Below are 13,594 nucleotides of genomic sequence, written 5' to 3'. Positions count from 1 at the left end.
CTTGCGTTGTGTTTGTATCTCCTAGTGCATGCACCCCTAACTCTGTCTATCGCCCAAATACCCTCTTTGGCCTAACATCACCGGTTTGGCTTATCTTTTTAATAAAAGGCTATGCTTGCGAACAGAAACGACGACTCACAGAACAATAAAAATCACTCAGACGAATACATGGAGCCAATTTCTTGGGGTTACTTTTCCATGAAATAGTTACGCAATATTTTAAAGTTGCATACAAATGTTATACAAAATCCCGGGTCGCCTTTACAAGGCAAATATCAAAAGCGCAAGTAATACAAAATAATGAAGCCGCCTAATCTCCCATTCCCAAATAAATCCTATTCTAAGGTGAGACTCCGCATATCAAGCTAGCTACATTTCATCCACTACAGGATCGTTTGTCAACTGACTGACTAACTATGAAAACCTCTAAAGCCTATTTAATTCTTGGACCTCTAAGTGAAAGAACAGTTCTTCCCTAATGGAACATTGTAAGGATAGTCTAAGATCTCTGCTTTTGCTATTTTACCTTCAATAAGAACCGGACGGATAAATCCCCCGTTCGTTACTAAAGTATTTTGTCCCTAATACCTAAATCAAGTCTCCCCCTTATAGAAGTACCATACGCAAAACAGACGGGACACCAAAAGGAGTTTATCTAAGTTTGCGCAGGTCACCTAAGGTTTAATTCCCCACCTAACTAGCTATTTTAGGACCGTTTAATCAAACGTCACCTGACGCTCTATTTATGTTTGATCCTCTACTGGTGTTTGAGGTAAACAAACCAGTAGCATGCGAGGTTGTCCTTTGAAGCTAGCTATTCCAATTCTGTCCTGACTTTATGAAAATATGAAGATGTGTATGTGCCTGTGTGTGTTGTACTAGTATAACGTATGCGTACATAGAATGACATTGCGGGTTACCTGAACATTGACAATGAAAGAAAGATTGTGTGTGTGTGTGTGTGCGCGCGCGTGTGTGTGTGTGAGTGTGCGTGTGTGTGTGCGTGCGTGTGTGGGTGTGTGTGACCATGTTTGAATTTATTCGGATTTAGTTCTCTTTCCTTGTTTGTATTATGATTATGTAAGTGTAAAGCGCTCTGGGCTTGTCACCACGAGGTTTACGCGCTATATAAGTAATCGTTATTATTATTATTATTATTAATATAGCAAGATTCTCTAATTTATGTTACGCTGTGTTTTCCCTATACTGTCCAGTAGAAAGAATGCGAAGTCTCTCTCGGATTAAAATTTCCCAGCCTTTTATACCAGTTTGCGTGGTGACCTAGACAGAAACACGGACCCAACACAGATTGGTTGAGAGCGAATCGACCACAACCGAACTACTTGTAAAATATTCCGCTAATAACATAGTCTGCCCCTTTTCCCTCATCTTCTAATTCACTGAGTACCACAACAGATAATGTACCAATAATCCAACATATTTATTCCACATATTGTATTATCTACATCAAAATAATATTCATCTCCTTATATTTTTACAATTACTAGCCTTTCCAATCGGCCGACTAATTTTATCCAGCGAACGTTGTTTCCAATACGACGATCGATCATCTAATTTCTGTTACGTTATCAACCGAACGATTATCTTTCGGTCACTAAACCACACACATAAAACAACTTTTATCCATATTCCCATCATTTAACTTGACTTTTGCCAAGCTTTACTGATGTTTAATCAAACTTATGCCGGTAAATCATGTCAGCACACATGGCCGCCGACACAGAAACTGAACGTGGGATTACTTCCCTTGCGTCGTCTATCAATTTCCTTCTACGTGTACTTGGTTTCTATACCAATTATGCTTCGTTAATGTTGCAATGAACTTGAATGAACAGTATAGCTGCTATACTGTTCATTCAAGTTCATTGCAACATTTACTCTTTTGGAACACTCTTGTTCTTTACTCTTGCAATCTCTTAGGTATGGCGACCAAAGACACACACACACACACACACACACACACACACACACACACACACACACAAACACACACACACACAGACGTACACACACACTCACACACACACACACACACACACACACACACACACGAGTACAGACTCATGCACGCGCACGCACACACACGTACCTAAAGTGTGGATGGTTACCTAAGAGGCGGCACTGGGTGTAGTGCCTTTCTAGTGCACTTGCACTACAACAGCACTGGGTGCAGTACTCGCTCCGGCATCGAAGAATTTTGCACTAAAAAATGCACAAAATTTGACCTATTTCGTCGCCTATAGAGGACGGAAAGAATGTCATTTTGAACATTGTTATGACATTCTTTCCGTCAAAAAAGTCAATTTAACGGTGTTAAATGAAGCGAGCATCCACACAATTAGGTTGCCATCCAGAGTTTAGGTTGCCATCCACGTGTGGATAGTTGCCTTATGGTGATTTAGGCAACCAAACCTGTGGAAACATGGGTACACACACACAAACACACATATACACACACACACAGACACACACACACACAGACACAGACACACAGACACACACATAAATATATATATATATATCCATTCTTACATGGAAAGCGTATCACGTGGCAAAAGCAAACTTTATTTTCTTGTTTAATATATCAGCATGCAAAAAAGAAAAGAAAAAGAATACATGGCCAGGACAATTGAACAGACATGTTACAATAGAAAAGTTAACATCATTATGTACAGGGACATATTGTTCAACTGGTGTCATTGTTTAGGGTACTGCATTACAGAGGTTTTTTTCTTTTTATAATTGTTCATCTATAAATCTTTGAATCAAATCGAAAGATGCTTCTTCTAAATTGGATAATAGTTTTGGTCGAACCTGTCTGTGACAAATATAAAGTAATGCTGAATCTTTTAAGCATATAATAGTCTACCTACAATTAATTCTTTCTTTCTTTATTTGGTGTTTAACGTCGTTTTCAACCACGAAGGTTATATCGCGACGAGGGAAAGGGGGGAGATGGGATAGGGGAAAGGGGGGAGATGGGATAGAGCCACTTGTTAAGTGTTTCTTGTTCACAAAAGCACTAATCAAAAAATTGCTCCAGGGGCTTGCAACGTAGTACAATATATGACCTTACTGGAAGAATGCAAGTTTCCAGTACAAAGGACTAAACACTACAATTAATTACTAACAACAAAACTAACAATGTCTTCAAATACAAACAATATGATTTTACTGTGCACACTTTTCAAATTATGTCTAATTTAGTCTCGGTACACAGACTAGACGGCAATTTCTAATGATTAGAGAGGACGCATGCGCAACCAATCACTTTTGGTTTCGCGCGTTACCAGGAAGCTTTCAGAAAGTTTCAGTGCTCATAGAAATGGATTATTCATTTGGATTATAATGTGTTGGGTGAACTTTTTCTTTGTGATGTGTGCCTCAGAGTGTTTTGTTTCGTGAGGACGATGTCATTAGCTCGGATGAGTCAAGGTGAGAACTGATTTTTCATGATTACATTTCACGCCGGACGCTCGCCGGTTTCTATTTTTTGAAGATGGCGGATTCCGCAGCAACAAAGGATGCGGAGTCTGCTAGTACAAGTGGTGGACAAAACATTAACAATGAAATGGTGGAAACTGTGCGTCTTCTTCTTCTTCTTCTTGGCGTTCGCAGAGGTTACACAATCAGTCCAGCACTGGTGATAAATGTTGTCGTTTTCTCCAACTCCTGTCGACTGCCGTATAGTTTGGTCTGCAAGGGAGTTGGTGACGGCCACACTTCTTTTCGTTCCTCATCTAGTAAGGGACATCGCTGTAAGATGTGTTCCGCTGTTTGGTCCTCTTGACCGCAGGCACAGGTTGGTGATGGCGCCAGCTTGAACTTTCGGTTCATGTGAGCATTGAGCCTGTTGTGGCCAGTACGCAGCCTGATGAGGTTGACTTGCTGCTCTCTGGACATTGTGTGGTAGTCATCTCTGTTTGTCCTTGGCCTCATCAATGCCTTGATGATTGTCTTCTGCTCACTAAAGCTGACACTGTTTTCAGGTTGGTCTTCCATGGCTCCTTCTTTTGCCAGCTCATCTGCCCTTTCATTTCCTGGTATCCCACAGTGTGCTGGTATCCACTGGAGGACAACTCTTCTGGTTTGTCTGACCATCTGTAATGCTTTGGCCAGCTGTGGGAGTTTGTCGTTCTCTAGGGCCTGAAGGACTGAAAGGGCGTCCGAGAGGAAGACAACTTGGTAGCAAGGGTCTGCGGAGTCCTGAACGAAGGAGGCGGCCTGCATGAGAGCTTCTGCTTCTGCTTTATAGTTTGTGCAGTGTTTGCCAGTGGCAACGCTGGATGTAGCTGTATGTCCCCCAGGGAACTGGATGAGAATGCCTGCACCTCCATTGAGCACGGCGTTAGTTGCTGATCCATCGGTGTATACATGGATCCACGCCTCTTTTGGGTACTGTTCGTCGATCAGGGCTAAGGTGAGTGCCTGTCGAGCTGTGTCATTCTGATCTTCTCCTGAGGTAACATGTGGAACACTGGTGCAGATCTGGATGCCTGGTTTCTCTGTTGCCTTGGGGGTTTCCTCTTCTTCTTGAGTCAGAGGTAGAGTGTTCTGTGGAAGGACTTCCCTGTACTGTCGAGAAAGTCTCTTGCTCTCGTGTACAAAACTGCTCCGTTTAAGCCGGTTCTTGGTGAGGTTGCTCAGTCTGTGCTTCATGGGGTGGTCGGGTAAGCACTTGAGCTTCTCGGCCTGTACCATAGTCTTGGCTTCTCTTCTCTGACAGAGGGGTTGGATGGTGGTAAGCTTCTCCATTTCCTTGATGGGCGTGGATTTCATTGCACCGGTGATGAGTCGGAGGGCCTGGTTTTGCACACGGTCAAGGGTCTGCAGATTTGTCTTGGCTGAGGTTGACCACGCTGTGGAGCCGTACTCGAGGTGGGGTCTGATTGTTCCCTGGTATACTGTCTTCAGTATCTTCTCGTTCGCTCCCCAGGTGGTACCTGCCAGCTTCCTGAGTATGGCTAGCTTGCGCCGGGCCTTCGTCTCTGCCTGTGCAATGTGTGGTTTCCAGGTCTGCCGTCTATCAAAGGTGACACCAAGGTACGTTGCTTCTTCATCCTCTCTCAGAGGAGTTCCACCAAGCCTAATGGTTCCGGCTTTCTGCTTTGGCGACAGTGTGAATAGGGTGGTGGAGGATTTCTCCTTGTTGATGGAGACGCACCAATCTTCTGCCCATGCGTTCAGCCTATCTGCCGCTTGCTGCATTCTGTAGGTGGCAGTACTTGCGTGCTCCTCCTTGCACCAGATCACAAGGTCGTCTGCGTAGAGAGCAGTTTTGATCCCCTTGGGCATCTCAGACACCAGATCGTCGATGAAGAGAAGGAAGAGTGTGGGGGAGAGGACTCCGCCCTGAGGGACGCCATGACGAAGGAGGAACTTCTTGCTTTTGGTCTGGTCGACGTTAACTCTTGCCCTGCGGTTATAGAGGTAAGAGCGAATCCACTGGTACATGTTGCTGGACACGCCTTTCCTCAGCAGTTTTACAAGGAGTCCATCTTTCCAGACCTTGTCAACTGTGCGTGATTTGATGGGGTCGATCATGAGTCCATTTTTGGATAAACTGAAATCTCTGGAATCGAAATATGACGATCTCTTTTGTAACAATGGTGATGATGAAAATCAATCTGAAAACAGTGATCTTGGCGATCAGTCTTTCTCCGTTTCATGCGGTGCTACCGGTGTTTCTATCGGAGATTGTTCCAGCGGTGCTACCGTGGAAAAAGTGAAGAAAAATGAAGCAATTGTTGACCCCGGCAGAGGTTCTGTGGCAGAGGTTTCAACAGAATCAGAATTTGACTTTTGTGTCAAAGCATCAGCTCAGTCAGCGGATCAGCTTGATGATATTTTTGCTGCGATGGAGGCAGACTTGGAAGTTGAAGAGAAAATAGGTGGTGTAGTGGATGAGAAGCTCGCAAACATCACTAAAAGCAGATTCACTGTCAAATTACCAGACCAAAAGCTCAAGGACAAGATGGAAAGTATCCTTATTCCGGCAAACTGTGTGGAAATAAAGGCTCCTATCCTTAATGAGGAGGTGATAGGGAAAGCAAACCTCGACAGAGGTGCAAGACAAAATGACACGCGACTGCTCAATGTACAGAAGCTGATTTCTAAATCAACCGCAGCACTTGTTACGGCAACAAGCAAACTTCACACCTTCACAAAAGAGGGGTGCACTGACAACAGCAGTAGTACCGTGACAGTAGAGAGTACGAAGTTCAGGGCAGAACTGAATGGGATGTTGTCCGCGTGTGGTGATGTTATCTGTCTGTTGGGAACAGCGCAGCAAGAGCTCAGCATCCGCCGTAAATACCAATTAGCTCGCGTTCTGCCAAAGGACATGGCAGCTATTTGCACAAACGAAAATCTCCCGAGTCGGGACATGCTTTTTGGCGGGGATATCGAGAAAGCGATCAAAGGTGCTAAGGAGAATTACAAGATGAAAACTCCGCACACTTCAAGCTACAACAATCGTTTCCAACCATACCAGCGCAAGGGGCACGGTGGTAGGCCTTTTTTAGGTCAAGGGAACACATACGGAAATCAACGAGGGCAGTCTTTCAGTCCCAGAGCTCGGGGGAGAGGTCAGAATCGGGGATTCGGAAAATTCAGAGGAAAACAGTAGACACAGAAGTTTCAAAAACTCCCGATGTGTGCAAAGACAAAGAGGTGAGGGAGTTTTATGATGAAGTTGAAAACATTAAAAATAGATTACAGGAACAAGCAGATCATTTTCAAGCAGGTCAAATTCGTTACTGCCTTCCCTCTTGGAAGGAAGTCTCAATAGATAAAGACATTTTGGAAATGGTACAAGGGATAAATATTGATTTCACAGAGACCCCTGTACAGAGAAAAAATCCTCAAAACTATAATTTTTCCAAAGAACAGACAACAGCAATTGATTCAGAAATTGTCGAACTTCTACAAAAAGGGGTGATAAGAAAAACAGATCACTCGGAGGATGATTTTCTGTCTCCAATTTTTGTGAGACCAAAAAAGAATAATACATGGAGATTAATTTTAAATCTGAGAGATTTGAATGAAAACATGATTTATCAGCATTTCAAAATGGAAACACTGAAGACAGCTTTGGAGCTAGTCACCAGAAATTGCTTCTTCTGTTCTTTGGATCTCAAAGATGCTTATTTTTCAGTGCCGGTAAATAAAGCATATCAGAAATATTTGAAGTTTCTCTGGAAAGGAGAAGTATTTGTTTTCACTGCATGTCCAAACGGACTAGCACCCTGTCCACGTTTGTTCACAAAGTTACTGAAACCAGTCATGGCCCAGTTACATAGACTAGGATTTCTTTCAACAATCTTCATTGATGATACATTACTTTTTGGAGATTCTGAAAAAGAATGTGTGCAAAATGTAAAAGAGTCATTGTCTCTTCTGGAAAAATTAGGATTTGTTGTGCATCCGGTGAAATCTGTTTTGATACCTTCCCATAAAATAAGATATCTTGGGGTTGAAATTGATTCAGAGGACATGACAGTCACTTTAACAACAGAGAGGAAGGAAAGGATACATAAACTAGCCACTGAGCTGTTACATCAGGGGTATGCCACAGTAAGAACACTCGCAAAGTTCATTGGGCAAGTAGTGTCTGCTTTTCAGGCGGTGACATTTGGTCCTCTCTGGTACAGATGCATGGAACACGATAAAATTGCTGCTTTGAAGCAAAACAATAATGATTATGACTCCTCTGTGGAGTTCTCTGCCGAAGCCAAAACCGAAATGTTATGGTGGAGGGAGAATATCATGTCATCTGTTAATGATGTGGACACTGATCATGGTGACCCAGATTTCATAATGTTCACTGATGCATCAAAGAAAGGCTGGGGTTGTTCGTGTAGTCAAGGTAGAACAGGTGGACTATGGAATCAACAAGAAGCACAGCAGCACATCAATATTCTGGAATTGAAAGCTGCACTGCTGTCTTTGCAAACCTTTGCTAGGGACAAAACTAACATTCATCTCAGGCTTATGATGGACAATGTTACAGCCATTGCATGTGTTGACAAAATGGGGTCCATTTCGGTAACATGCAATGCAGTTGCTAAGGAAATCTGGTCATTTTGCATTATGCGAGGCATTTGGGTTTCATCGGCATACATACCAGGGATAGAAAATGTAGAAGCAGATGAAGAATCTAGAGTACACAATCTAGATACAGAATGGGCCGTGAAGACTGACATTTTAACAAGTGCTCTGGATATTCTGGGTGCTAAACCAGAAATAGATTTGTTTGCATCAAGGATAAACTGTAAATTCCCTCAATATGTATCATTTAGACCAGATCCAGAAGCTGTAGCGGTGAATGCTTTCACTCTATCATGGTCTAATAAACGTTTTTATGCTTTTCCACCCTTTTGTGTTATTGCCAGCATGCTGCACAAAATCAACAAAGAAAAAGCTACGGGAGTTGTAGTAGTTCCAGACTGGCCCAGTCAACCGTGGTATCCAAAACTGGCAAAGATGTTGATAAACAATCCGGTGCTTGTGTCAGCAAGGGAAAATCTGCTAGTCATGCCCTCAAATCTTCAGGAAAAACACAGACTGAGAAAGTCCTTAAGGTTGATCATTTGCGAAGTCTCAGGATCAGATATCGAATGTCAGGACTTTCGGCACAAGCTTCAAATATCATCTTTTCGTCATGGAGAGAGGGAACTAGGAAAGTTTACGCGTCCTATATCGCAAAATGGAAAAGCTATGCGTGCAGGAGAGGTATACATACCGTTTCGCCGACTGTGAATGATGCGATCAACTTTCTAGCAACACTGTTCAGGGCAGGACTTGGCTATAGTGCCATTTGTGCGGCCAGATCGGCTCTATCTTGTTACTTAGACATTGCAGGATGTCCTCAATTTGGTGAACACTGTTTAGTGAAACGGTTTGTGAAAGGTGTGTTTGAACTTCGACCCGCTTTTCCTAAATATGCGTCCACATGGAATGTGGATGTTGTGCTGGAGCATTTGGAATTGTACTATCCACATGAACAAATAACACTGAAGGAATTGTCATACAAACTTGTAATGCTTTTGGCACTGTTATCTGCGCAAAGATGCCAAACTCTTCACAGTCTGTCAGTGAATTCAATGCATCTTTCCAACTCAAAATGTGTGTTTTATTTGAATGTATTGCTAAAACATTCCCGCAAAGGAAAACACTTAGCACCGCTGGAATTTTTAGCCTTTCCACAGAACAAGGCTTTGTGTATTGTGTCTGTACTCAAAGAATATCTTCGAAGAACTAAGGAGTTTCGGGGATGCGAAGACAAACTGCTTTTGAGCTATCAAAAACCCTACAAACCCATCAGCAAGGGCACCTTGGCTCGGTGGATGAGAGACGTTCTCACACGAGCTAATGTGGACACCCAAGTATTTGGTGCACACAGCACACGGGCAGCAAGTACGTCAGCTGCTGCATCACGGGGGGTCCCCATGGATGTTATCCTCAAAGCTGCAGGTTGGAGCAGCGAGTCCACGTTTTCACGTTTCTACCACAAAGCAGCGACCGTAAATTTGGGGCAGTCTCTGTTGGACTCATATTTCTGCAAGGCTTAGGGTGAGTTTCTATGTAATATAAAATTGTATTGGAGGTTGAGCAATATGTCACAAAGGCAATCTCTAAAAAATCATTAGAAATTGCCGTCTAGTCTGTGTACCGAGACTAAATTGAAAGGACAGACGAGGCTTACCTGGTAAGGTGAAGGCTGGACCTGATTTAGTAGAGGTACACAGACTGCGACGGCTGTTCTAATCCCACCCTTAAGTGAGACTGTAATTCCCTCCGCATTTGGGATAAAATTAGGGCACTAAATTATTTCAAAACATGTGTTTGACTTTGTAACATATTGTTATCTGAAAGGTGATTGGTTGCGCATGCGTCCTCTCTAATCATTAGAACAGCCGTCGCAGTCTGTGTACCTCTACTAAATCAGGTCCAGCCTTCACCTTACCAGGTAAGCCTCGTCTGTCCTTTCAATTTATCTATAAGTGAATAATGCTATTTACTTTACTGCATAAAAACATATAAACCAAGCACGTACCCTGCATTTAAGATATTGTTTGATTACAAAAACAGTGAATAGACAAAATATTTCTTGGTAAAACTAGAACATATTGAGTTTAGTCCAGGCTTCCCTTTTTCTGTGAGCAAACTGTGGTTTTTGTTGGCGTGTTTGTTAAACAAACAAACAAACAAACAAACAAACTTGTAAGTTGGATGTAAAGTACATTTGATAGTAATTCGTACATATTTTTTTTTTTAAAGTGCTTTAAACAAATTTCATATCAGGAACTATATCTCTTTAAGTAAGCTGGTGAAGTGAAACAAATATGTACAGGGGCAGTAACCTAATTTTGAAATAATTATGCTGCGTAGGCTAGCTGCATGATATCCTCCCTTGTTCTGATTCTCCCAAACATACCTATATCCACTCGTATATGTGTATGCAAACACTTGTATTTCTTACATTATTAAGTATTTACTTTGTAGTAAGGATCTCATAAAAAAAACACCTATGCTGAATAGGAACCGTAAATATATGTAAAGCACCACGTAATATCAGAGAAAAACTGACACACATGCAATTACTTAACCAGTAATTGTGTTAACGCACAAATAGTGTATTTAAACCATAGAAAACATAACACCAGCAGAAAGTAGGTAACTTATCTATACAACAGTGGGCATGTAATAGACCTTAACACTGTGTTCGCCCAGAGTTCTCCATGTGCATCCTGTGTATTTCAAGCATGCCAAGTAGCTGTACAAATCTTGGCTAGAAGCTTAAATGTGAAACGATTTTAGCTGTAAAGTAAGCAACTTATGTTTTAGGAGCAGCAAAAAAGACAAAGTGCCAATTACTCATACAGCGTAATTAACTCCACAGATTGACAGTCCACCACACCCTGTATACTCATGTAACCAAACCACTGGCTATATAGGCTGTTTACCTTTGTGTTCTACTGTTCATCTTCTAACTGCTATACTACTGTTTAGAACTGACAGACATTGGAGACAAGTCATCCCTGCGCTGATTTAAACAAAAAAGAGTTATTTACAAAATTGATGTATATGTACAAGCAAGAAAACCTTGATGAATTAATGTTTTGTTTTGTTTTTAAACAGGGTAAATTGGCACATAAAAGACATTTGACAATCTGATGTTTATATACAAAAGATGAGCTTATTGGCTTTGCATCCCACATACACTCTTATTTTGCACAAGTGAGGTTTCACGTGTATGACCGTCTTCCCTTAATTATGTTAATGTGTTATAAGGGGATGCTTGTTTTAACAGAAGACTTATTTGGCAAATGATTGTAAAAACAAAATAAATTTCATGATTTTGCTGTTTATACATAGACACAAGATACAGTTTACAATTGTTATTTCATATACGAGAACAATGCAATTAATAATCAGTTGATCATATGAAATGGGAGACAGTTGATGGCCGGTTGATTAATTACAAATGGCTGCTTGTTTCCAGGCATGACGAACGTAGCATAGCTGGGTATACAAACCAATGAATAAATAATAAAGTAATGAGTATGTCCATGCAATCAGATGATATACTGAAAAATAAGTAAATACACGTTCAAATAACAAATAAATGACACAGTGAATAATTAAAATGTATACATAAAAAACAAAACAATCAAATACATGAATACTTTAGTGAATGAGAACATAAATGAATTACCAAATTAATGAGTAAGAAATAAATGAATGCAATATACACAAATAAAGCAGCGAGTAAACATCAAATGCATCACTCAAAAAAGACTAAATCTAAACCAGTAGCACAAACCAAAAGCACACACAAATGAATAAAACATGCAAGTCTTTTACAGACAGACATGTGTTAAGGCAAATAGTGTGGACTAGTTTGAAACACTCAGGTTTTCAGAATGTAGAATAAAGATAAACAGATGTAAGTCAAACCACAGAACGTTTTGTTGTCAAAAATGAAAACAACAACAAAAAAGCCACTTTAATTGGCCTATACTAACAGCAACAGTGTGAAATGAAAAGAAAAACATTATATCTGGACAATGAGGTATTCCCAGTGTGATGTGAAAGAAAATCAATCTGGATCAGTGAGGCATTCACAATGTGAAATGGACAACACACAGACACAATCCTATTCAATCTGGACCAATGATCAATATATTAACAGTGTGAAATGAACAACTTCCGGTTACGCGTCTGATGTCAGACTGCCCTTTCTTCGAGAGCTCCAGTGTTTTGGGTCTACAACCTTTCAAAAGTGGACTTACACCAGCTTCTCGGCCGTAGCTAGTCTACATACAGTCCCAGCGACGTACAAGACTGTTTTTTGCTCGTTTAAAGGTACTGTCTTTTGTGTGTTTTTCCGCCGATTCAACCGGCTGCGACCGGCTTCGTCCTTGTTTCAAGATGGCCGCGTATACCCAAAATTCGGACACTATCCAACCTGTTTTTGTTCAACACAAACATCTGCCTACAGAATCAGACAAGCCTTACACGGTTCATGAGATATGCAGCGCATGTGAACGAAAAACTGGTTATGACACCATTCTCGGTGCACAGAGGCTCGGAGCACTATGGAGAGTATACCCCAAGTCTAGGGAAACCCGATTAAAGCTTCTGCTCAACGGGGTGGCACTACGAGGGGTCACCGTGAGTTTAAGGGACAAAAATCCCTTCATCATCCAAACCCAATATAGAGCAAAGGAGCTTAAAACAACGAAAGTTACAATTGGGAATCTCCCAATCTCATTCAGCAACAAGGAAATCCTCGCTATGATCCAAACGTTAGGGGGGAAACCCCGCTCAGAGCTATACATAGAAAAGGATAGGGATGAAAACGGTGGGCTTACCCGTTGGTTGACCGGCCGACGTTTCATTTACGTCGAGGTTCCTGATCGTCCTCTCCCATCAAGGGTAAACCTGGGAAACTTTAAAGCGTCTATCTATCACTTCGAACAGAAAGAAGAACGTAGAATCCAACAAGGAACGTGTGGGCGGTGCCTCACGCAGGGTCATACAGCCTCGAACTGCAGGAATGACGTCATTTGTCTTGAATGTCACAAACCGGGTCACAGAAGGGGAGACCCGCACTGCGACGCCTTCCCAAATGATACCGACACCGACAGCAATGAACCAGCACAGGGGAAGGACACAGATGCCACCCCTCAGGACCAAGGCGTGGATACCGGTAGCACTATCCTCGCCACTCCTAACACAACCACAACGGCAGAAGCCAACCCCAACCACTCCCAGTCCGAGGACACAGGTCGAGTCAACACAACTGCCAAGATGCGAAAAAACCGACCATGCACACAGCAGTCAACCTTGGCCTTCCCTAGGTCAAGGTCTTACACACCAGGGCTCGTATTCTTGAAAAAGCTGCAACATTGTGTCCTTTAAAGTCAAACTGTCGTTTAACTACCGCCCGGTATTTATTTTTACTGCCCAGTAATTATTTATTTTCCCCCGGTATTAATGTGTGTCTGGCGGAAGGTCGGCAGCTACCAGAATTGGTTATTTTTAGAATAGGAGATTCCTCATGCTT

At 42.0% G+C, this 13,594-nt stretch overlaps 1 protein-coding gene and 1 long non-coding RNA gene across 2 annotated transcripts in view; both read left to right on the top strand.

Annotated features, from left to right (window-relative positions):
• LOC138973551 (uncharacterized) overlaps window positions 1-13,594 on the top strand; it is a 495,333-nt gene that overhangs the window by 275,510 nt on the left and 206,229 nt on the right. The gene's annotated exons all lie outside the window — the stretch shown is intronic.
• LOC138973528 (uncharacterized) lies at window positions 5,544-9,345 on the top strand. Its single transcript, XM_070346247.1, has 2 exons — window positions 5,544-6,693; window positions 8,415-9,345. The coding sequence occupies exon 1, from the start codon at window positions 5,552-5,554 to the stop codon at window positions 6,647-6,649; it is 1,098 nt and encodes a 365-aa protein (XP_070202348.1). The 5' UTR covers window positions 5,544-5,551; the 3' UTR covers window positions 6,650-6,693; window positions 8,415-9,345.

This window comes from Littorina saxatilis, linkage group LG8 (genome assembly GCF_037325665.1).
Source record: "Littorina saxatilis isolate snail1 linkage group LG8, US_GU_Lsax_2.0, whole genome shotgun sequence".
Lineage (NCBI taxonomy): Eukaryota > Metazoa > Mollusca > Gastropoda > Littorinimorpha > Littorinidae > Littorina > Littorina saxatilis.
This window is presented reverse-complemented; position numbering and strand designations above follow the sequence as displayed.